At 35.5% G+C, this 26,219-nt stretch overlaps 4 protein-coding genes across 7 annotated transcripts; 1 reads left to right on the top strand and 3 right to left on the bottom strand.

Annotated features, from left to right (window-relative positions):
* The first annotated feature begins 241 nt into the window (after positions 1-241).
* Positions 242-7,077, top strand: LOC114380264. Of its 4 annotated transcripts, none has more exons than XM_028339267.1 (13): positions 242-441; positions 1,179-1,681; positions 2,488-2,690; positions 2,764-2,961; positions 3,157-3,228; positions 3,764-3,859; positions 4,105-4,184; positions 4,353-4,431; positions 4,607-4,817; positions 4,921-5,117; positions 5,466-5,565; positions 5,767-5,856; positions 5,969-7,077. In XM_028339267.1, the coding sequence occupies exons 1-13, from the start codon at positions 395-397 to the stop codon at positions 6,700-6,702; spliced, it is 2,610 nt and encodes an 869-aa protein (XP_028195068.1). In that variant the 5' UTR covers positions 242-394; the 3' UTR covers positions 6,703-7,077. The 4 variants fall into 4 exon arrangements, with proteins under 4 accessions (XP_028195068.1, XP_028195069.1, XP_028195071.1 ...); XM_028339268.1 differs by lacking the exon at positions 242-441 and adding an exon at positions 596-935; XM_028339270.1 differs by lacking the exon at positions 242-441 and adding an exon at positions 951-1,086.
* A 7,696-nt stretch (positions 7,078-14,773) lies between these two features.
* Positions 14,774-18,083, bottom strand: LOC114380265 (pentatricopeptide repeat-containing protein At2g13600-like). The gene has a single exon (XM_028339271.1). It carries the CDS (start codon positions 17,942-17,944, stop codon positions 15,827-15,829), a length of 2,118 nt encoding a protein of 705 aa, XP_028195072.1. The 5' UTR covers positions 17,945-18,083; the 3' UTR covers positions 14,774-15,826.
* Positions 18,084-19,057: 974 nt separating this feature from the next.
* Positions 19,058-20,383, bottom strand: LOC114380266 (DNA damage-repair/toleration protein DRT100-like). Its single transcript, XM_028339272.1, has one exon. It carries the CDS (start codon positions 20,293-20,295, stop codon positions 19,228-19,230), a length of 1,068 nt encoding a protein of 355 aa, XP_028195073.1. The 5' UTR covers positions 20,296-20,383; the 3' UTR covers positions 19,058-19,227.
* A 2,936-nt stretch (positions 20,384-23,319) lies between these two features.
* Positions 23,320-24,734, bottom strand: LOC114379166 (DNA damage-repair/toleration protein DRT100-like). Its single transcript, XM_028337767.1, has one exon. The coding sequence runs from the start codon at positions 24,665-24,667 to the stop codon at positions 23,570-23,572; it is 1,098 nt and encodes a 365-aa protein (XP_028193568.1). The 5' UTR covers positions 24,668-24,734; the 3' UTR covers positions 23,320-23,569.
* Positions 24,735-26,219: the final 1,485 nt, after the last annotated feature.

Genomic DNA, 26,219 nt, shown 5'->3' with positions numbered 1-26,219 from the left:
TCGTCACTTTTCATTGATTTTAGGATTTAAAATTATTCCAAAACATCGTATCAGTTCCATTTTAATTTTTGATCTCTTTCATGGGCATGTGATGATGAATGCAGGGTCGACCTTTTCTGTCACTGTTTACTCATGGTACTGGCGGGGATTTGTGATGGAAATGAAAGCTAATAGGTTGAAGGAAGGATCATACTATAAATTCAGATAAACTCATCGGTTTATATTGTTCACGGGATGCAATGTAAAATCTCCACTAAACAACAGTGTGTGTGTGTATATATATAAGATAACTGCACTGCACACAAGGTATAATATAAGGAACAACACCAAATCGTGACTTATCAACTAACTCCACCTTCAACCTTTTGAGGACAACATTCATTCCCATACTTCGATGACCATTTTTGCAACTTCAATGCCCGTGTTGTCCATTGTTCATCCGTGAGTCACTCATTGTTTATAATGTGTTGTGTGTGGGGTGTGTTCTGTTCTCTCTTTCTCTCTCTTTTATGTTTGTCCCTATTTGCTGGCTATGACAAACATGTTTTTGTAGTACTAGTGCTTATTATTCATTCTAGCCTTTCTCTCTCTCTCCCCTGCTTGAATTCCGGATAGTGTTTACGGATTGAGATTACTTTCACTGTTTCCATATCCAAACCTTACCTTTCACGAGATGAGTTTCAGCGTGACTTTGTTGGCTGCACCTGCACTGCACTCCAACCTGCTTTGTTTTCTACTGCCTATATATACACACACACACACACATATTCTCACTCACATGTCTATGCTGTCTTAACTATTTCCCTTCTTTGTCTTCCTCTGACTCTCTCTCTCTCTCTCTATATTTATGTTCCCCCACTCTTCACTTTACTGAATTTCTAGTCTTCACTCTTCAGTAGTTCAGTTTCAGTCTCTCTTCATTTAAGAAATCCAATGTAACTTCCCTTTTTATTTGTTTTTTTTAATTCAATTTGTTCAACTCATTAATTATTAACTTCTGGGGTGTTTATTTCACCAAAAAAAAAAAAAAAAACTTCTGGGGTGTTTCCAAGTCCTATTGGTTTTAGACTCATAGCATGAATTGAGGTTGTCTGCTGGTAATGTTTAATGCTATTTGGCACCTGCTTTGCTTGGTCTATTGTTGTTTAATTTTGTTGGTTTGACTTTGAATTTCTCAGGAGAATGGAGGCGTTAGTGTTTGCGCTTGTGGCCATTCTGTTGTGTGGTTGTGATGCTGCTAAAGAATGCACAAACATTCCTACACAATCTCATACATTCAGGTATGAGCTATTGATGTCCACTAATGCAACGTGGAAAGCAGAGGTGATGGATCACTACCATTTGACGCCAACGGATGAAACGGCTTGGGCGGATTTGCTGCCGAGGAAGTTATTGTCAGAACAGAACCAACATGACTGGGGGGTGATGTATAGGAAGATTAAGAACATGGGTGTGTTCAAGTCAGGTGAAGGATTTCTCAAAGAAGTGCCTCTTCAGGATGTGAGGTTGCATAAGGATTCCATCCATGGTAGAGCACAGCAAACAAATTTGGAGTATCTGTTGATGTTGGATGTGGACAGCTTGATTTGGAGCTTCAGGAAGACAGCTGCTCTATCCACACCTGGGACTCCTTATGGAGGGTGGGAAGGTCCAGAAGTTGAGCTCAGAGGTCATTTTGTTGGTTAGTTTATTTTATTAATCATCTTACCTTCTTTTTTTGCCATATCTAAATTGTGTCCATAGTTTAATGGTATTTGTTTATACTCACCTCTTACTTGCTAATGAAATCTTATGAGGAGGAGGATCCGGATTCTCCGTATTCTCTTTTCTATGCATTCGAACATTCAACAACTCAACCATTGGATGAGGATCTTATGACTCATGTTTTATATTGGTAAATCAGGCTTAAAACACACATTAAAAATTTGAGCCATCTGATTTTCACCCAAAAGTTACGAATGCACTGATTGTGTGAAGTGCGTGAAAAAATTGACTACTGAATCAAATTCATAAGGATGAAGGGCCTAAAATGCAATTAAAGAGTAATAACTTTGTAATTGGTTGTTTTTTCTCAAAGATTCAAAAGGGTATAATTCTAGTCTCTTTTTCTTGTAAAGCTTTTCCACTTTATGCTTACTATTTTTATACTCAGCCGAGAGAAGATTGAACGATTTGTTTTAATAAAAATTGCAATGATATTTAGACAATATTTACTAGTTAACGTTTTGCTATCTACAAACAGCAACAAACATTTTCAAGCTTTATAAAGGTTGCCTTTCTATATGTAATGTTTACTCTAAAGGTTTGAGGTTTATTCCTAACTTTAAGAAATACCCCTCACACACTGATATGTTGGCACTTGACTCACAAATGCATGTTTGGTGGTCTTGTATCTTACCAAGCACACTACCCTTACCTGCAAATTTGAGACCCTGCAATTCACTTTTCAAAGTTAATTTATGATTGTTTGTTTTTGACACTGTGAAGGGCATTACTTGAGCGCATCAGCTCTAATGTGGGCCAGCACACAGAATGATACCCTGAAGCAGAAAATGTCATCTCTTGTTGCTGGTCTGTCTGCCTGTCAGGAGAAAATTGGAACCGGATATCTATCTGCATTTCCATCTGAGTTTTTTGATCGATTTGAAGCTGTTCAACCTGTTTGGGCTCCCTATTATACCATTCACAAGGTACAATCAAAAAGTGGATTTTTATTACGCAAGTGCTTTTGACCTTATGTTGTGGAATTTCAACTATTCACAGATCTTGGCTGGCCTCTTGGATCAACATACTTTTGCTGGAAACCCTCAAGCTCTAAAAATGGTAACATGGATGGTTGATTACTTCTACAACAGAGTGCAGAATGTAATAACAAAGTACACTGTAAATAGACACTATCAATCAATGAATGAAGAAACTGGAGGAATGAATGATGTCCTTTATAGATTATACAGCATAACGGTAAGTTAACTGGTTTGTTTTTCTGTATGATATTCTTGAATTGTAGACTTTTTTTTTATTTAAGCATAAGGGTTAACAGAAATGGATTACAATCCATAGGTGAGATATTTTACAAGAATTGGCTTACCAGTAATAGTTTTCATTATTATAGCACACTTCACTTTGGAATTAAAGTTGTCATGTTTTTCTATTCAGGGAGATTCTAAGCACCTAGTGTTGGCTCACCTTTTTGACAAGCCATGCTTTTTAGGGTTGCTTGCAGTGCAGGTAACGATAATAGTATTCTATATGATGATTGTTATTTTGTCCACATAGTACTATACAGTCTTGGCTGTAAGATTCTCTAGATGTTTCAGTTGTCTTTCAAATTAGTTTTAAAATCAGTTGTGTTGCAGTTGTAACTAATGTTTGTTGGCTTTCAGATAAGTACATCTGTAAAAGTGCATACAATATATACCCCGAAAGTTTCCATGTAAAATTTAATTCTTTCCTTCTTTCAATTTTAATTTTTTTGAGGGCAAGCCATAGTGAAACAGTAAGGTTGCTCCCTTGTAAATCATCAAGTTTTTTTTAATGAAAAACAGATCATCTAATGAGGAAAATATATCAATTTTCCTCTTTTTATGCACCAAAAAAAGAGTTTATTCTGCTTGAATGTTATTTATAATGTTGTGCTGACCTCCAAATGAAACAATCGGATATTTGAATGTCGAACTTTGGCCTTCTATTCTATTCTAGAAATCGTATCTAATTTTAAGTCAAGGCCCATGAGTTAATTTTAAAATTCTCTTTTCTCATGTAGGCTAATGACATAGCTGATTTACATGCTAATACACATATCCCAATTGTTGTTGGATCTCAAATGCGGTATGAAATCACAGGCGATCCACTTTATAAGGTGAATTGCTTCGCTCACATTGTAGATTACTGATATATATTTCATTAAGTTTGAATGGAATCGTATCTATATCTGTCATTCAAACTTCAAATTACATGTCCATTCATAATATTTGTTTGTTTGATCCCCTTTATTGGGTATGTTTTGTAGATTTGTGTTGGAAGTAATCATTAAGCCCAGCACAACTTAATATTTGTCATGCCTTTCAACTTTCTGAGACTTTTTCTTGTTTATTGGTCTTTTAGCAAATTGGCACATTCTTTATGGACCTCGTAAACTCTTCTCACAGCTACGCAACTGGAGGGACATCAGTCAGAGAGTTCTGGTATTAACATGTTGCATTTTTAGTTTTAGTCTTTTCACTTGCATTTGAAATTATCCGTTGAATAATTGTTTGCTACAAGGGCATCAAATAAAAATGTTCTGCCCCTTTATTAGTTGATAACCAATTCTAGATTTCTTTCTTAACTCTTTTACTTCAATTTTTTATTAGGAGTGATCCAAAGAGAATAGCAGACAACTTAAGAACGACAGAGAATGAAGAATCATGCACAACTTATAATATGTTGAAGGTACAACCAATCATTCATCATTTTATTAGCTCTTTAGGTAATAATGCTTAGGAAGTTAAAAATGTGTACATGAATTTTTTTTAATAGTTAGAAGAGAGAAAACTGATTATCACATGGTAATTCATCGCTCCATGTTCTTCATTTGTCTTAGCACACAAAAATAAAATGATTTCAGGTTTCGCGTCACCTGTTTAGATGGACCAAAGAAGTCTCTTATGCAGACTATTATGAGCGTGCCTTAACCAATGGTGTGCTCAGCATTCAAAGAGGAACAGATCCTGGAGTGATGATTTATATGCTTCCACTAGGTTTTGCGGTTTCAAAGGCTAGAACTGGACATAGTTGGGGAACACAGTTTGACTCTTTCTGGTGCTGCTATGGAACAGGTATACAATTGTTTTGTTTATATACTTCCGAAACTGCATTCTTTTTCAACTCCACCATACTTTTATCAATCATTTAATCTCAATTTCTTTTTCTGTTTATTAGGAATTGAATCATTCTCAAAGCTGGGGGATTCTATCTATTTTGAAGAGGAAGGCAAAGATCCTACACTTTACATCATTCAGTACATTTCAAGCTCATTTAATTGGAAATCAGGCAAAATTTTGCTCAATCAGACAGTTGTTCCAGCTTCTTCATCGGATCCTTACCTACGAGTCACATTTACATTTTCTCCTGTTGAGGTAACTGTGACATTGTTTTATGGGCAATGGCATTTCATTTAGCTAAATATTCATCTTAAATACCTTTTAGAGTAAGAATCATCATAATCTGGGAAAGATTTGGTCTATTTTTGTTCTAAACCCTTCTGCACTAATGACTTGGATTTGTTTTAAATTTTTAATTGCGAAACGAATCAGCTAAAGGATAATGGATAGGGTACAATATTTACTAATGAACCGTGATGAATCTGCGTGACTTACAATGCCAATTTTTAAACCTTATTTGAGAAGAAACCAACAGGATATGAAATATAAGATACTCTGCATTTTTCTTCTACATCCTAAGTTGTCAAATCTTTACTTCTGCAGAATACTTTGTCTACATTGAACTTTCGACTACCAAGTTGGACTCTTCTGGATGGTGCCAAGGGGATATTAAATGGTCAAACTTTATCTCTGCCAAATCCAGGTGGCAATCCAACTTTACTTTTTATTATCCAAGAGCTCTTCCATTTATCTGATTTTTTACACACATACTCACTAGTTGCTAGAATGCTTAACCACCAAAAAATGAATACACTCTTTTGCGGCAAATAATATATGTGTAATTTTTAACAAAAAACATTAACACTTTCAACATTGAAGTAATGTTTTATGTTGTGGCCTCTAGGAAATTATTTGTCAATCACAAGACAATGGAGTGCTAATGACAAGCTGACCCTTCAGCTGCCCCTTACCGTAAGGACAGAGGCCATAAAAGGTAGCTTCACAAGATAATCCTCAAGTGTTGATTACTATTTACTAGTATTCTTCGATCATTTCTAACAAAAAAATTGGTTACGTTACTGATACTTTTTTTGAACTAAATTCAGATGACAGGCCTGAATATGCATCTGTTCAAGCAATTCTTTATGGTCCTTACCTTCTTGCTGGTCATACAACCGGTGGTGATTGGAACCTTAAAGCTGGGGCTAACAATGCAGACTGGATTACTCCTATTCCTGCCAGTTACAATAGTCAGCTAGTTTCTTTTTTCCGAGACTTTGAAGGATCAACTTTTGTCTTGGCAAATTCAAACCAATCAGTTTCAATGCAAAAATTGCCTGAATTTGGCACTGATTTGGCTCTTCAGGCAACCTTTAGGATTGTCCTAGAAGAATCTTCCTCAAAGTTTTCAAAATTAGCAGATGCTAATGATAGATCAGTGATGTTAGAACCATTTGATCTTCCTGGAATGAATGTGATTCACCAAGGAGCAGGCAAACCTCTTCTCACTGTAGATTCTTCCCAAGGGGGGCCGTCTGCTGTTTTTCTTTTGGTACCAGGATTGGATGGACGAAATGAAACCGTATCTTTAGAATCCCAGAGCAACAAGGGATGTTATGTGTACAGTGGTATGAGCCCTAGTGCAGGAGTCAAGCTCAGTTGCAAATCTGATTCTGATGCTACTTTTAACCAAGCAGCAAGCTTTGTTGCTCTGCAAGGATTGAGCCAATACAATCCTATCAGTTTTGTGGCTAAAGGGGCAAACAGGAATTTTCTTTTGCAGCCATTACTCTCATTCAGAGACGAGCATTACACAGTTTATTTCAATATTCAAGATTGATATATATTTTCCCCTTTAAAATAAACAGTATAATATGCTTCGTCTTACAAAGAAGGTTCAAGTAATCGATATTCAAATGTAAAAGAATAGTTGATGAATATCTTCAAGTCTTTGGTGCTGTGTTATTATATGATACTCAGTGATAACCACAATTAGAAAATTGGAAGTCAGCTGCAGTAAGGTGACCTTTCTATTCATTTTATAGAAAAGAAAAGAACAGAGTGGGGAGAGAAGTGATGATATATGTCACTACTCAGTGTAGCTGTTTTCGTTAATTATATCAGCATTCAGTTGCTATGTAATAATAGTATGGTATGATCTGTGTTTTTTTTTTTTTTTTCTAAAACGAATATGAATGAGTTCTACTTCACACTTCCATTGATGGATCACTTCATTGAGATGGAAATCAAATAACAAAAATGGGGCAACTGGAGGAGCACAATCCACCAAATGCCTCAAATTATTGGCCTACCAACAAAAAATGAGGGGAGAAAAAATAACTTTACAATTATGTCAAACACAGAGTGCCATATCTTGCAATATATATAGGAACCAACATATAGCAATTGGCCATTATCCCAAACAGCCATAAACCTAAAGCATAAACGTGCAAGCATTTGGCTAAGCTCTGCTCTGGTGTATATATAGGCCAACTCCTAGAGAAGAATGCTGGCACAAATTATAAGGACAATCTGAAATTTGCACTCACATAATGATGCAATTAAACTTTGATTCAAGCTTATTTGGAAGGGGCTTCATGATGTATACTTTGTTAGGAAGCCCAACATTGCGTGTCAAAGACTCGTCAACATTTTCATCATTCTCAGTCTTGCTGCTGCCTTCTGGGGTTTCATAGCATGCTTGCCAGCAGTTCGGCTGCCAGAGTCCTTTGTATCGGAATTGTGTTTCGCCAGTATAGTCACCGTACCTTCCAATGGTTCTGAGTGTTTGTTTTCCATTGCTATTGTTGCAGCCTTTTGGAATCTTTAGAATGTGAATTTAATTCCAACTCAACCCCAAAAATTAATTCAATGGGTGAAAATTCCTCACTTATCTACTTTAACTTGCTTTATCTTTAGCATACTTAGAATTTTAGGTGCTTTTTTTTCATTACACCCTTCACATCCGGTACATTGAGTCTTATATAACTCAGAGCCTGATATGCAAGATCATGAGTGATACAGCTCAACGTTAGTGTTAAAATTTGGAACAGAAGCTCGAAAACAAAAGCTGCAAGACAATCACCGGAAGAATTTGGAATAGAATGTTCTGAAAGTCATCAATTGTAGAAGTGTTGATAGTTACCAAAGCATCCAGTCCATCAACATTAGTGTTAAAATAAGACAGCAAAAGAACATAGACAGCAATGAAACATAAACCATAAACACCATAAACAGAGGAGAAGACAATAAATTAAATTCTGAATTTTATATAAACAAAACAATAAATTAAAAAGTGACTTATAGCGTAAGATTATATTTCTTTTTATAATTTTTAATATAATTTTATCCAAATATGATATTTAAAATTTACTTGATACTTTTTTTTACCGTTTAAACATCTTTAGATGACTTTTAAAGCTTAAAAAGGTCAATTAAATAAAAAAATATTCTATTATAATTAAACAAATTTATTCAATTTTTGTTATCTCAAATCAAGCCTCAATTACTCAATTTTTTTTATTATTTCAAATATTTTTTTTAAAGTTTAATAACTTTAATTTAAGTATTCTAATTAATATATTATTATTTAAGAATCCATTGACAAATTATTAGTTATATTATTAATACTTAAATCAAATAAAAATATATTAAATTACATCATACTTATAATATATCTAAATTATTCTTTTAATTTTTATTTCTAATAAAATTGATCTTGGTGTTTATAGTATTTTCGTATATATATATATATATAATAACTTTAACATATTTAATTAATTAATTAAAATTAAGAATTTGCTATAAATATTTTGTTACATAGATGTTACTTTTTATAAAAATTAATAATCGACAAAATCATTATAGTTACTAGAAAAAGAACAATGAAATAAATAAATTTTTATTTCAAAAAAATAAAAAAAAGTACAAGACTTCATCAAAGTAGGGAGGATCCTACAATGATTCAAATAATAATTTTTTAAAACATGTGTATATAAAAATATATTTAAATATTTATTGACATGTCTACTAATATATATCTATTAAAATTTAAAATAAATAATTAATAATATATTAAAATTTCAAAATAATATAAAAAATTACTCTATCAAATTATAAAATGTTAATTTAATACATATGAAAACACACCAGAAACTAAGCTAGTTTATTAAATAATCTAGTTTTCATAACTGTCCGTAACAACTGAAAAGTATTTGTTGCATGAAATGGTAAATGTTATCATGAGATGTTTTTAATTATGTGCTTCTCATTAATTCCTTGATTAAACTTTTAAAATATGTATATATATATATATATAGAAAAAGTTTCTTTTATTTTAGTTTAAAAGTTTTTTATTTATGTTTTTTAAAATTTTAAATTTTAAATATAATTAATTAATTAAATACAAAGTTTGAAGTGTAATAAAGTTTTTTTAATAATTTCCTAGTCCTTATATTTTAAGAGAAAAATAATTATATACTTAAAAAAAATTTAAAAATTATTCAATCACAATTCATCATTTATCATATATAATAAATTTATTAATTTTTAAAATAATTTAAACCATGATAAATAACGACATAAATGGACGTCATTAAACTTTTTGAAGAGTTTAATAGTTTATAATTGTATTTTTCCATAAAAGTCTGAACTCTCGTCTTTCCTTCCCACCACTATTCATGCCGAGAGCAAAAATTGCAGATGAATATGGCTGCACTCCAATCTCTTTTGTTTTCTAGAGTCTATATATATCCCCCTCACATGAATGTGCTGTGTTAACTATTCCCCTCGTTTCGCAAATCCAAGGTAACTTCCAATTATGTTTTGTTTTTTTGGATTAAATTTGTTCAACTTGTTGATTATGAAGTTCCGGAGTTGGGTTCCAATTCTAGCTGGTTGTAGACTTTTAACGCTACTCGAACTGAGATTGTCTGTTAGTAATGTTTGACTTTGATGCTTCCTTGTTTGTACCTGCACTGCTTTGGTTTAAGGTTCATTAATATTGTTGGTTTGATGATCATGAATTTCTCAGGAGGAGAATGGAGGTTTTTTTGTGTTTGTGACCCTTGTGTTGTGCGGTTGTGCTGCTGGTAAGGAGTGCACAAACATTCCTACACGATCACACATGCTAAGGTACCAGCTTTTGACATCCAAGAATAAAAGGTTGGAGGAAGAGGCCATGTCTCACCTTCATTTGACGCCAACCGATTAATCTGTATGGGCAGATTTGCAGCCGAGGAAGTTCTTGACGGAACAACACCAACACGATTGGGCAGTTATGTATAAGAATATTAAGAACATGGGTGTGTTCAAGTCACCTGAAGGATTTCTCAAAGAAGTGCCTCTTCAAGGATGTGAGGTTGCATAAGGATTCCATCCTTGGTGGAGCACAGCAGACAAATTTGGAGTATATGTTGATTTGGAGCTTTAGGAAGACGGTTGGTCTATCCACTCCTGGGACTCCTTATGGAGGGTGGGAAGGTGTTGGAGTACAAGTGTGAGGTGAAATTTCACATCGAAGTGAAAAAGTTGAGCACCATATAAGGTGAGGAGAAGACCCATAAATTTTTCCCGTATATATTTCTCGTGGTCCCAGGTATAAATTTCTCCGGTATGAGGTTATTCTGTTGGTTAGTTTATTTCATTAATTGCACTTTTGGTTTACTTATTATCAATCTATTGTTATTTTGGGAATTTGATCCCACTATTTTAATTGTGCACAATTTAAATATTGGGGGATCAAATTACACTGCACAAGTATCTTTTCCATGCAATGGTTTTTCCTCTTTTTTGCTTGGAATTTTTATACTTGTAGCTGAGAGAAGATTGAACAATTTTTTTGAATAAAAATTGCAGTCATTTTTAGACAATATTTCGTAGTTGATGTTTTGCTATTTACAAATCAACAAAGGTTTTCAACCTTTGTAAAGCTTGTCTTTCTATACGTAAGGTTTTCTCTAAAGGACCCCTTGGACTCCATGTATTTACTTGGTTTGAGGTTTGTTCGTAACTTCTGAAATATCCCTCACACACTGATGATATGTTGACACCCTAATGCACGTTTGGTTCTCCCTGGGATTTTGGTGATCTTGCATCTAACAAACACACTACCCCTGCCTGCAACTTTTAGCCTCTGCTATTCACTTTTCAAAGTTCATTTATGATTGTTTGTTTTTGATGCTGTGAAGGGCATTACTTGAGCGCATCAGCTCTAATGTGGGCCATCACACAGAATGATACCCTACAACAGAAAATGTCTTCCCTTGTTGCTGCTTGAATGTTATTTGTGTTGTGTGCTGACCTCCAAATAAAACAATTAGATATTGTTAAAAATAGTCCCACATCGGGTAATTCATGAACAAGATAAGTGTTTATATAGCTGGGTAGACCACTTTCTTATCAACTGGTTTATAAGGGGACCTTTTGAATGCCTTTACCTGGTGGGTGCATTTATTGGCTTAATATTAGTGTAAGTAGTCAGTGGCATGCAAAATCAACCTATTCACTTGGTAATATAACTTTATGACGCATTCAGTCTTTCATAGTTTGGAGAGTATATTTGCACTATGAATGATAGAAACAAAATACATAAATTGGTATTGTCCTCCATCTCACATTTTTAATTTAGTAACTATATGGTTCATACTTAAATTTTATATCTCTATTTGCAATGTTTGTCCTAATAGTTTTTACTTTCGGTTTACATTTTAAATTTTTTCCTGTATTGCTTTATTGCATACTTTTGTATATATGCAGTATATCTCTCATTCAAACTTCAAATTTCGCGTCTATTCATAGCATTTGTTGGTTTGTTCCCCTTTATTGGGTATGGTTTGTATCATTGTATAGCCCAGTACAACATAACATTTATCATGCCTTTCAACTTTCTGAGACCTGTGCTTGTTTATTGGTTTTATGAAATTGAGACATTTTTTATGGACATTGTTAAGACTTGGCAAGTGCACCAAATCGTGACAAGTAGTAAAGCTCGGAAGTCCGAGTGTCGTGTCCGCAGGGATTTTATTGCACTTATTCAATACCTCTCAATTTGTAAGTGGGAGTAAAGTAGTAAAGTAGGAATGAAAGTAGGAATAGAAAAGAGTGCTATTACTAAAACAAATAAGTAAAAGGGAAAACAATTGATAGAAATGTCAAGACCAGACAAACCCAATTGGCCTACGATGCATGTAAGTATGATATTCATTATCAATGAAATGGTGTTAGTTCTACCCACATCTGTTGACTACTTGCCCCTGATGCCTCACGTTGGCAAGCCTATTTTAACTACCTATCTTCCAAATGCCTTTGTGAAGATTCAATGAAGATTCAATAATTAAAATGCATTAAGATTAAGTTCTAGATGTTGCTAAATGCATGGGCAGTGAGTTATCATTCTATGCCTAGCAATGCTAACCCAATGATTCTTTTCTTTAGATGTTCTATTAGGTGTTACCCTTTCCCAAGCGTATAACTCCTAAAACTGATGCATGCATTGAATCTTAAATATTATTGAGAATTACCCTCTCCCGAGCGAATAAAACCCAAAAAGAGATCTAAGAATGAATGCAAGAATAAAAGAAAAGAAATAGAACAGAAAAATCTGAAATAAATTCCTTTGCATGGATAACTCTTGAAGCTCATTGTACATCGTTGGCTTTTTAGGCCTGCCAGACCCTAGCTAGGGGTTTAGCCACTCATGGCCATTGAGGGCTTACAACTGGGGATGAAAGAAAGAATAAGCTAATAAAACAAAGAATACAGAGAGAAAAGAACTCAGGCTTGAGGAACTGAGAGTGATGCTCTGAGATGGGATGATATTTCCTTGGGACTGCCTCTCTATTTATAGTTGCTGAAGTGGGCTTATGGGCTTCGTAGTCGCGCTCAGCGCCACACCTCGCGCTTAGCGCGTTCAGATCGTGCGCTAGGCGCGCCATGCACGCTGGGCCTGTGCTTCTGTTGGATCGGGCGCTGGGCGCCTAGCTGGGCTTAGCGCGCGTAACGGTTTCCACCTTCGTGTTTAACGCCACGCCCAGCGCCTGCAGTTAGTTGCTCGCTTAGCGCCTGATGCGCGCTTAGCGCCTGATGCGTGCTTAGCGCCCCTATTGGATTGGGCCTGCTTCAGAATTTATTCTTCTTTTCTTCCTTTCTGTGCCACTTTTGCTAAATGCAACCTTATTTTTCGTATCTGCAACCAGAAATTCAATTAAATTAATTTTCTCACTTTTAATTACAAATAACTGCTAAATAATTAATTTTAAGCCAAAATTTGACTATTTAACTCCTATAAATTCACAATTATTTAGCAGTTATCAGACATCGTAAACTCTTCTCACAGCTATGCAACAGGAGGGACATCAGTGGGCGAGTTCTGGTATTAAAATGTCACATTTTTAGTTTAAATTTTTTCATATGCATTTGAAATCATCCATGGAATAAGTGTTTGCTACAAGGACATCAAGTAGAAATCTTCTATTCTTTTATTAGTTGATAACCAATATAGTCTTGCTTAACTCTTTTTCTTCAATTTTTGCATAGGAGTGATCTAAAGAGAATGGAAGATAACTTGAAAACGACAGAGAACGAAGAATCATCATTTTATTAGTTCATCATGTAATGCTAGGGAGTTAAAAATGTGTATATGAAAATTTTTCATAGTTATTTGAATTGTCAAAAGAGAGAACTTTTTTTCACATGGTAACTCATCACTGCATGTTCATGATTTATATCTGTATATGTGTTTGCGAGTATTTCCATTTTCTTAGCACACAAAAATAAAATGATTTCAGGTTTCGCGCCACCTGTTTAAATGGACCAAAGAAGTCTCTTATGCAGACTATTACTAGCATGCCTTGACCAATGGTGTGCTCGGCATTCAAAGAGGGACCGATCCTGGAGTGATGATTTATATGCTTCCACTAGGTCTTGGGGTTTCCAAGGCTAAAACTTACCATAGTTGGGGAACACCATTTAACTCTTTCTGGTGCTGCTATGGAACGGGTGTGCATTTGTTTTGTTTATATACTTTCCAAACTGCAACAAACTGCTCAATTTTCATTGTCAACTCAACTATACTATCATCATTCATTCATTCTCAATTTCTTTTTCTGTTTATAGGAATTGAATCTTTCTCAAAACTGGGAGATTCTGTCTATTTTGAAGACAAAGGCAAAGATCCTACACTTTATATCATTCAGTACATATCAAGCTCGTTTAATTGGAAATCTGGCAAAGTTTTGCACAATCAGACAGTTGATCCAGTTGTTTCATGGGATCCTTACCTACGAGTGACATTTATGTTTTCTCCAGTTTAGGTACCCCTGACATTGTTTTATGGGATTTGGCATCGCATTTAGCAAAATATTCATCTTATATATAACTTTTAGAGTAAGCATTCTCATAATCTGGGCAAGATTTAGTCTGCTTTTGTTCTAAATCCTCCTGCACTGATGATTATTTTTCAAAACATTAGGTCCTTTTCATAATTCTTTTAGCTTGTTGTTGAAATTAGTTTGGATTAATATATCATGGTCCTCTGAGATGTGGATAAGAAACTGTAGGTTCTAGGAATAGTCTAGTAATAGTACTTTCACACCTCACCTCCCTAAGCTTATGACAATTTAGTGACTTGGATTTATTTTAATTTTTAATTGCTAAACAAATCAGCTAAAGGATAATGGACAAGGTACAATAATTTCTAAGGAACTGTGATGAATTTGTGATTTCCAATGCCATTTTTAAAACCTTATTTGAGAAGAAACACCAACAGCATATGAAATGTAAGATCCTTTGCTTTTTTCTTCCACAATCTAAGTTTTGAAATCTTACTTCTGCAGAGCACTTTATCACTGACAACTCCAGATGTGAATCTCTCTTAACATGCATAAACTAGTTGCTATAATGCTACCACCAAAAAATAAATAAGATCTTTTGCAGCAAATATTTGTGTATGTTTTAACAGAAAAAAAAAAAAATAACACTTGAAACATTGAAGTAATACTTTATTTTGTGGACCTCTAGGAAATGTTTTTGCCAATCACACGACAATGGAGTGCTAGTGACAAGCTAACCCTTCAGCTGCCAATGCCAACTACTACCATGATAATCCATGTACCTGAAATGTGGAATGGTTGAAGAACAGTGGCCATGAAAGGTAGCTTCACAAGATAATCCATGTGTTGAGTACACAAGTATTCTTCTTCTAAAGCATATATTTCTAGCAAAGGAATTTGGTTATATTACTGATATGTTTTTGGACTAAATCCAGATGACAGGCCTGAATATGCATCTGTTCAAGCAATTCTTTATCTTCTTGTTGGTCATACTATTGGTGATGATTGAGACCATAAAGCTGGGGCTAGACATGCAGATTGGATTACTCCTATCCTTGCCAGTTACAATAGCAACTAGTTTCTTTTTTCCCAACAGTTTGAAAAATCAACTTTTGTTTTGGCAAATTTAAACCAATCACTAGCAATGCTAAAATTGCCTAAATCCGATTTGGCTCTTCAGGGAACCTTTAGGCTTGTGAGCTTGTCCTAAAAGAATCTTCCTCAAAATTTTCAACATTGGCAGATGCTAATGGTAGATCAGTGATGTTAGAACAATTTGATCTTTCTGGAGTGGATGTGATTCACCAAGAAGCAGACAAACCTCTTCACTTGTAGATTCTTCCCATGGTGAGCCATCTGTTTTTCTTGCGGAACGATATCTTTAGAATCTCAAAGCAAAAAGAGCTGTTATGTGTATGGTGGCATGAGCTTTAATGCAGGAGTCAAGCTCAGTTGCAAATCTGATTCTGATTTACTAGCTTATACATTTAACTTAAATAAACCCTTTAGAAAAATTTTGGAGGAACCCTCATCTTAAATTTCTAGAGCCTTCATTCAAATTCTAAGAAATTTTAATACCAGATCTTCCTACTTTCTAGTGAAGGACTCAGAGCAATTAGCCAGAAGAATTTCATTTTAAGCAACTGCAGTATCAGCCTCCATTTCCATTTCAAAATGCAAGACAAGTTCAGAGTCACTTTCCTCTTCACAAATCTCATCATCATCAGCTTCTGGCACATAGCCAGCCCACTTCATCTGTTCTGTGAGAAATTTCAGAACTAAATGGATGTCCTTCTTAAGAGGGTGCCTTTTATCTTTCACCATGAAAACATGCACACGACTTTGAATTTCAATCCAGCTGCAACCAGGTTGCTTAATTACTCCCCTTTGCCTCATCTGTTTCCGGACTCTCACCACATCTTTCCATCTACCAAGCTCAGCATACATATTTGAAAGAAGAACATAAGGACCAGAGTTCAAGGGATCAATCTCCATGAGCTTTTCTGCCACATACTTCCCTAATTCAATGTTTCCATGAACCTTACAAGCAGCAAGTAAAGATCCCCAGACAACATTATCCGGCTGCATTGGCATTGTCTGTATCAAATCATTTGCTTCATCAAGGCAACCAGCCCGACCCAGTAAATCAACCATGCATGTAAAATGGTCCTTCATTGGTGCTAAACCAAGCTCGGTCCTCATTGAGTGGAAGTAACGACGTCCTTCTTCAACAAGCCCCGCATGACTACATGCAGATAAAACTCCTATCATAGTAACATGATCTGGCTTTTGTCCTGATACCAACATTTTCCTGAAAATTTCAAGGGCATTTGTACCATAACCATTCTGTGCATACCCCACTATCATGGCATTCCATGAAACGACATCCCTTTCTACCATGTGCTCAAAAACCAGGCATCCATCTTCAACCATTCCACATTTCATGTACATGTCAATGAGAGAATTCCCCACAAAAATATCAGATTCTTCTCCAGACTGGAACCAAAATCCATGCTTCAAAATTTGAGTGTGAGCCTGTCTACCAAGCTTCAGATCAGCGAGATTTGCACATGCATTAAGTAGATTCCCAAAGGTGTAATGGGTTGGCCAGATAGATTCCCTCTTTAGGAGGAGGAAAAGTCTAACTGCCTCTTCATTCTCTCCATTCTGTGTGTAACCTGCAATAAGTGCATTCCAGGACACCACATTCTTCTCCATCATATTTGAAAACATCAACCTCGCTGCTTTCACACTGGCTGCCCTGGCATATCCACAAACCATGGAGGTTTCAGACACCACATTCCTAAGTGGCATCCTATCAAAAACCAATCGAGCTTCATTAACTCTTCTGCATTTTGCATACATATCAACCAATGCATTGCCTAACACAAGGTCATTCCGGTACTTATCCCGTTTCACAACACGAGCATGAATTTGCAAACCTTCCCTAATAGCAGACCAGCTTGCACAAGCACTGACCACACTGGCCAGAGTAATTTCATCAGGCTCAACCCCATTATCCATCATCATAACAAAAACCTCCAGAGCTTTTCCCGCAGGACCATTTTGCTCATAGCACGTAATCAAACTGTTCCAGGAAACTATATTCCTCACAGCCATGCCATCAAAAGCCCTTTGAGCACAAGCTACCACGCCACACTTGGAGTACATATCAACAAGAGCAGAACCCATGTAAACATCTAACAAGTAACGAGACTTCGATATCAAAGCATGGATTTGTATCCCCATATTCAAATCTGTCAACCCTGCACAAGCACTAAGAGCACTCCCAAACGAATACTCATTAAGCACAAAATCCTCACTATGCATGTCAACAAAGAACCTCAAAGCCTCCTCAAAGCGATCATGTTGCGCAAAACCCGACACTATAGCATTCCACGAGCATTGGTCGGGCTCAGGCATCGACTTAAAAACGTTGAAAGCCTCATCAAGCTTACCAAACTTTGTCAAAACGCTCAAAACAGCGTTATAACTGAAAGTGTTCCTCTGCGGCATACGATCAAACACCTTGCGTGCGTCCTCAAAATAACCGCATTTCCCATAAGCATCTACGAGCCTGTTCTGAATAAAGATTTCAGATGAAAACTGTGTCTTAATGATCCGAGCATGAATACGTCGCGCGTCAATTCCAGACTTCGACCGAACGCAAGAGTCCAATAACTTGGCGAAGGGTGAAGAATCGAGGAAACAAAGCTCGCCCACCAGTTTTTGAACGAACCCATGTCTACCCATTCCATAACCTTACACTAAGGCATATAGATTGGAGGCTTGTAGAGTATTTAAGGATATGCCGGTTAAGAACACTGTTTCTTGGACTGCTTTGAATATAACGTTTTTTTCTTGTGAGAAATGGGCGTTAATTGGGAGTTAAAATTTATTCAACATTATGAAATCACGAAATCCACTAAATTAAAAGCAAATTTGCTATCTTTTACCCTAAGAACAATGGTTAAGAAAATAATAAATAAATCAAAATTATTGGAAAGCATACTAAATATGTAATTGTAATATTGAACGTTACACTTCAATAAAATCTTCACTTTAAATTTTTAAACAATTGTCCTACTGATAATAGTTAACAACATTGAATTATGAGTGTGACCCACTCTTAGTATAGTTTAGTAAAAGGTTTTCAAGTGTAGTAGAATAGATTGAGAATAAATGAAGAGTTCATAGTTTTTAAGTGTGTACAAGGATGAACTATTTTATTTTTTATCATGAGTCAAAAATATATATTATAAGATTTAAGACAACTCGCTCAATTAATTGATCAAAGTGAAAAGTTGAATGATCATATAACTGATTCTACTTTAAATAACTTTAACTACGTACATAAATCAACATAATTTATCTCAGAATTTTACTTGCACTTTAAATAACTTGATTAACAAAATTAAAAGAGTACCTCGTGAGCTATAAGTAACTTTCAATCAACAATGTATAAATCTTTGTTTTCATACTTTACACATTTGGTGATTCTAGAATAATTAAAATTTATTTATGACATTATTTTTCTTTTTTTTTATCTATCACATCAATCTTTTTATATTACAATTTTCAAAGAAAGAGAAAGAGAGAATTATAGTTATATGTCAAACTAAATAAAACAATATCTCCAGTAGTTATTACACATTTTGTTAACTCAATTGTTAAATAATATGATATTATCATGATCATCATCATGTACATCATATGAGCATCTGATATGTTTATTTATTTATATATATTTTAAATAACATATCATACATCAAAATAAAATGAAGTAATATATCATTTTGATACACATATATATATTTAAAAAAAAAAAAAACAATTCAAAATCAAACATTGTCCCAAAAGCTAATGTTTAGAAGAAGAAGAAGAAAATGAATTGCTATTTTGAAGTACACATTTAGTTAATTTGACGACAAACAAAGTTGAATGACATGCAAAGCTAGCTGCTGAACGATGAAACCCAAGCCTCTGATATTGAACACACAAAGACACAACAACAAAGATAGTATTTCATATTTGACTCACGCATGCATGCGACCAGAGGCACGAGAGCATGGTTTTAGCGGTTGAAGGTGGTTGAAGGCCACGCCACGTGGCATGCGCCCACAGAGACAGTTATTATGACTCAAATCCAAGTAGCCAATGTAATTGACCAACGCCATAGACTTAGGAACCGAACCCCTCAAATTGTTATACGACAAATCAAGGCTTATGAAATACGAGTCCTCTCCGAACGAGTTCGGTATGCGCCCACTCAACGCGTTTCGACTCAGATCCACGTGGCTCATTCTCGACCCCAACACCGTCCACGGAATATTCCCCGTTAAGTTGTTGTACTTCAGGTTCAGCGAGTCCAGAACCGCCATTCGGCCCAACCAAGCCGGAATCGAACCGGACAACCGGTTCAGCGAGAGGTCCAGATCGGCCAGCCCGTAGATTTCTGAAATTGACCTTGGAATTCGGCCCGTTATGAGATTATGACTTAATAAGGCCCGGTTGAGTTTTTTGAGCCGCCCCAAGTCCATTGGAATTGGGCCTTGGATGGCGTTGTTGCGAAGGTCCAATTGCATGAGGTTGGAGAGGTGCACGAGGGAGTTCGGGATTTTTCCCGAGATGTGATTGTCTGCGAGGTTGAGCATGGTGAGTTGCGTGAGGCGCCCTATGTCGGAGGGGATTTGGCCGTGGATGAGGTTGCCGGAGAGGTCAAGGATTTGGAGGAGAGGGAGTTTTGTGATGCAGGGAGGGATGTTTCCCGAAATGCCCTTCCAGTCGGAGATTGTGATGCTGGAGAGCTGCGTGAGGTTGCATATGGAGGGGGAGATGTGGCCGGTCATCATGTCACCGCCACGGAGGGTGATATCCGCTACGCGGCGCGTGGTGGGGTCGCACGTGATGCCGTGCCAGCGGTAGCAGCAATTGGTGCCTCTCCATGAATGGAAAAACCCACGGTAGGGCTCTTTTAGGGCTTCTTTGAAGGACATTAGTGCTGCCCATTCGGAGGAAGGGCATGAGGTAACTGATAAGGGTGTTAGACCAACTAGGGTCATTACTACTAGTGCCATTGAGAAATTTACACTAGCACCACCCATTTTGTTGTTTGGTATACTAAGGTTATAATATTTGTTTGATTATTATAGTGAGTGTGCAAGTGTAACTATGCATGCATGTCACTTACTATATATAGGAACTAGCATTTGGTCGGTGTTGTATGTGTAGGGGAATTAAATAATTAATGCTTGTGATATAAGAGATGATTTTGGTGTTTTTCTTGGGGAAGCTAAGCTAGCTAGCGTTGCATGGTGCTATTAACAAGAAAGGTATTTTGGAAGTGTGGATTTTGAAAGTGATCGTGGTGGGGAAGGCTAACGTGTTTTCTCTGTGTGGTGAATGGACAAAGCTGTTAGTTAGAGTTAGATTAGGATAAGAAGTAATGAGATTGATCAAAAGGAAGGGAAATAGTACGGAAGTGTGTTGCTTATTACACTAAAAAGAAAGGAGAATTGCACTTTGACACTTTGAGTGTAGTATGTGTTCAGTATTTCTCGCAAAGTGTTTATCTTTTTAAAGTGATGGTATTTATATTGAGTTAACACTTAACGGATCGCCTAAAGAGTTAAGCTCAAAGTTTCTTGTGGGAGCTGTGCTTCTACTTCACATCAGGGATTGGAGAGATGACGGCATTCTAGAATACTAAGAGTTTTATTTATCTTTACAAATTAATTATGCAATTAATAAACAACCTTCACGTATAAAAGAAACTTGCAAATAATAAGACTTAGAGGTTTGACTAAGATTGTTAAAAAAAATTGAGTAAATAATCTACATATACTCTGAGAGCTTAATTTATATATTTTTGTAAAGTCAAATCCACGTCAGATTTTGTGATGATTTGGGAGGTTGGCCCGTCAAAATAGGTTGGAAAGAAAAAATGTGAGAGAGAAAAGTGTATAACAACATCATCCTTTACTCGTATTCAAAGTTCCTACCTAAGTGAAGATTAAAATTCAAAGTGGCCCGGTAGCCAAATAAGCAAGATGAGTAGCGTGTCTGGATGAGGGAATTTCAAATTATGAGGAATTTTAAATTTTAGGAATTGTAATTACTTCAATTAAATTTTTTTTTATTTTAAAATTTTGTATTTGAATAAAAAAAAATTATGAGAGTAAAAGAAAATGAGTCGTGAAGAGAATTTAGGTGAAAGAAAGGATAAAAGTTATAAAGGAAACGCAAGAATGTTTTGAAAAGTTCTTTTATAAAGAAGAGAATTTTAATTTTTCACCTTTTACAAAGAAATTAAAATTACACATTATTTAAAATTATGTTTTAAAATTTCAAAAATTTAAATTCTTCATAAAAAAATATCCAAATAATAAATTTTAGATTAAAGAAAATTAAATTCTCTGATAAATTACTTTACTCAATTAAAATTGTCTGTCTAAACGCATTCTAAAGGAAATTAGTAAAACTTTCCTATGACTTGCTTATAATGCTTTTCTTTTTTGGTGAGGGACTCTTTTTTTTTAAATCAGCAAAATATATATACATATTACTGTGGGACACAAAGGGTGCCCCAAACCCATATACATGTAAATCTATCATCACTGGTTATAGAATATTCACCCCTCATTGCAAACTTGAAGCACAAAAAGCCATGGAAACGCGAAGGAGCTTACCCACGTGAGAAGATCCCTCCATCAAACATTGTAACTCGAAACCCTCGTAAAATTCATCTCAAAACAAAATACTAGTTCTCTTGAGTTTTATAGCTAGTGCCTAACCAAATAGTTCTTGCAATTTTTCAGGGATCGATCTAACACGCCCCCTAATTAAACAAGTTGGGGGTTACTATGGGGACTTAGTATCAGTGGCAAACCTACATTGTAGCGAGATAGTGCAAACACACCCTCTCTCATTTAAAAAAAGAAAAACAAAAAATATAATTATTTTTTATAAAAAATTATAAGAACAATTTTATTTTTTTAATTTTATTTTATTCCGTACAATTCTATATATTTGAACCCATTGATTTTAATTGTTATAATTTGTTCCCCACTGACGACATAGGTTCCTAGGTTGGTAAAATTTCAGCTTTAGCTAAGGGTGCAGGATGGTTTGTTACCATTATTTTTCATGTGGAGACACATACTAGCTTCAATATTTCTTTCATCTGCCTTTTAATATTTTTATGTAGAAATTAACAAATGCAATAAAAATTTATTGATTCGAAAAAGGAGAGAGAGTACTCCGAAATTTCAAATTAAGTGAAATCTGCACGAGACAGGATCAACCTATCATTTTCCATAATTTCAATAGTCTAACAAAAAATTCAGAGGCTTTCACCTTGATCATGGTTAGTGGTTACGGGTTATATATGTTAGAAGATTTTATGCAAAAAGCTCATACTAGATCAGCAAATCGTGTATTATTGACTTCTTTCTAGACCTACGGATTTTGTTGGTTACATATTTTTATTTTATTTACATAAATAGAAGATAATAAGAGAAATTAATCTTTTTATTATTATTTAACATATCGATGAAATGTTTATTAAATGGAATTAATTATGCCATGTTTTTATTAGAATGAATCAAATTAAAGCCAATAAATGAAAAATATTTTTTCTTTATATTTTATCACTTATTAAATTTTTTTATCAGTTTCTCCTATTTAAATTACTATTCCGGTTTTATCGGACCCTTCATCTTAATTGAATGCAGCAGTGCAGCAACAGCAATTTCAGTCATCATGTTCTCACCGCTGCTTCACGTGTACCGTCAGTGTCTCCTATTCCTTTTCTCCACATATTCATTTCACCAACACGCATTCAAATTCAAAACCGGACATCCATAGTTGACAATTAATAACTCTACTATCCAAATCAAAATACTAATAATCGGTCATTTTTAAAAAAAAATTGTTGTTCCAGTAGTTGTAGTAATAATGGAAGAGGTAGGGTGTCAGACATCCTGATTTCAATTTCGAAGCAAGAGCTAGCTTGGTCAACCTTGAAGCAAACGCGTTTCGTGCATGCACACAGGATAAGAAAATAGTACTATATAAAATCTTGATCCACGTTACAGTCAGAAATCCATAGAGAAAAAAAAACGCAACTGAACCGGAAATGAAATCTGAAATCTTCTGTGTTAATAATTGAGGCTTGGTTGAATTCAAATTCAGGCACATCTTAACATGGCATGCACGTGCATGGATATGACAGGAAATTAATCCTTCTACTAGTATTATATTTTACAAATTAAACGAAATAAAGCAGACAAAAATATGAATTAATATGACCACACAAACACATTAATCGATGATTAGAAAAGAGTATCAGTTGTTGATATAGATCGAATATAGCACTAATTAGCAAGCTTTGAGTGGCTTCCCACAGAGGCAATCATTGTAATCAAACGACGACGCATCGGCATCACTGTAGCTGCTTGGAATTGGACCGCAGAGGTGGTTGTGGCTAAAGTCCAAAAACCCAACGTAGGAAGAGGAAGACATGGATTTGGGTATTGGGCCCCTGAGGTTATTATAGGATAAGTCCAGTAACGTGAAATAAGAGGTACCTCCAAACGAGTCAGGTATATTACCCTCCAAATAATTGTGGCTCAAGTTCAACTCGCTAATACCCGAGCCCAAAAGGCTCGCTGGTATACTTCCCGAAAGCCTGTTATTATCCAACTTCAACGTTGACAGAACCTTCATTCGGCCCAAGGCTTCAGGGATGGGCCCGAGCAAACGGTTATTAGAGAGGTCAAGATCCACGAGACGATATATATCACAGAATGAGCGCGGAATGGGCCCACTAATTTGGTTCCCGCTTAAAAGGACACGGCTCAGCATTTGAAGCCGGCCCAGGCTTTGTGGGATGGGCCCGGAGATCTGGTTGTTACGGAGGTCAAGATACATCAAACCGGTCACACTCGTCAGCGACGGCGGGATTTCGCCGGCGATGACGTTGTCGGCGGCGCTGAGCAGAGTCAGGTACCGGAGCCTTCCGATGTCGGCGGGGAGAGTGCCGGAGATTCGGTTTCCGGTGAGGTCGATGATGCGGAGGAAGGAGAGGGAGGTGATGCAGCGCGGGATCTCGCCGGAGATTCCCTGCCAGTCGGTGATGATGATGCTGGAGAGGTACGTGAGCTTGCAAATCTCCGGCGAGATGGAACCGGACATGTAGCCCGGACGGAAGGGCTTCTCGAAGGTGGTGTAGACGGGACCGGCGCGGAGGCTGATCTCGGCGACGCGGCGAGAGTTGCGGTCGCAGGAGACGCCGTACCAGTTGCGGCAGCAGTCGGTGCCGGTCCACGAGTTGAATATTCCGCCGTTGGACTCCCGGACAGCGGATTTGAAGGCCAGCAGCGCCGCCAGGTCCGACGGCGGACACGAACTAACGGCGGAGGAGAATGCGAACAGTAACAGCGCCGTTAGCGGCGCCGTGAGCCAAACTCTTGCCATTGTATTGTAGTTTGGAGGTTTTGAGAAGACGGAAAGAGAAAATTTGGAGATGCCGATTTGTGCATGCATGAGCATGAGAGTTAGGGACCTGACATGGGAATTTATAACTCAACTTGTTAAGTGTTTATTCAAAATTTCTGACCATTTTGCCCCTTAGGTATCAACGTTTGGTTGTAATTAAAAAAATATACTCGTAGAATGCTCATTAGCTAAATTTAATAATTGAGTCCTGCACTATTTGGCTTAGTCAACTTAATTTGTTTGCTTGGAAAAATAAAATATATGTTATGCATGACAGACGGGATGTGTTTCATAGAAAATGTATTTTTAAGTTTTCTACTTATCTTAAGATATGATTTATTTTACGTAAGTACTACCATGTTATAATTTATTTTTAAAATATAAATTTAGATATGATTGAACATTTTTATTTGTCTGCGGTATTACTAGTACTCTTTTACGTCAAATTAATGGTCACTTCTCAAGTTTTAGTTTGTTTTATATTATTATTCCTTTAAAAGACTAGAGAAAAATAATTTATGTTTTAATGTTGTTGTCATTATTTGTTGTATTTTTATTGAATGAATTAAGAGGAATCAAATAATTCAATAAATTTATTTTTTAGATATAATAATATTTAATAAAAAAATTAATCTATTTATAAAAATTTAAGCCATAACTATTTTAATACAGAGAATAATATATGTTTTTCATAAATTTTAGGGCTAATTCCCTTTAAAAAATTTAAGGGTTGATTAAGGAGTTAATTAGGAGCAAATTATATTCTTGCACGGGGTGATTCCACATGTATTTTAATAATTCACTCTCACTAGCTCTCTTTGTTTTAGAAAGTTTCTCTGTACATTTTGAGTAAGAAAATTTGGAAGAGTAATAAGAGGTTGTTCTTTTCACATTAGAAATCAGCAGACATTGGTACGAAACGAAAGAAAACACGATTCACGAACATATTAGTAATATTTTCTACGACTGTTTACGGTGAAAAACAGTTTTAAGTATAAAATCAATTGTTACTACAAACAGTTGCAGATTTTTAAGCTATAGTAATCTGGTAGAATATTGTTTTTGTTAACAAAACTAATGACGACTAGTAATTTCTCACATGAATCAACCAAAAAAATCGAAGGATAAAAGTTGGAGATAACCAAAAAATTAAGTTGATAAGATGGAATGAAATCAGTAAACAGAAAAAAAAAGAAAAAAATCAGTAAACTGCGCAAGATTGGCATTACAGTAATCAGTAGATAACAGAATTAGCAGTAACTGACAGTCAGTGACTATCTAACACCAACTAAATGAAAGACCAAAACTTTGAATTTGACTTACAAAAGTACACTAGCAAAATATTTTTTTTTTAATTTGTCAACTCACATAATAAATTCAAGATTCTACTAAGTTTATTAAAAAAAATTTACACATAAATTAATTCATAAAAAAATTAATGAATTCATAAATGTATAAGAATTAATGAATTAACTTAAGTGTTTTTTATAACAATTAAAAAAGTAGATTAAGATTTACAGGAGAGCTTCTC

This window comes from Glycine soja, chromosome 12, assembly GCF_004193775.1.
Source record: "Glycine soja cultivar W05 chromosome 12, ASM419377v2, whole genome shotgun sequence".
Lineage (NCBI taxonomy): Eukaryota > Viridiplantae > Streptophyta > Magnoliopsida > Fabales > Fabaceae > Glycine > Glycine soja.
This window is presented reverse-complemented; position numbering and strand designations above follow the sequence as displayed.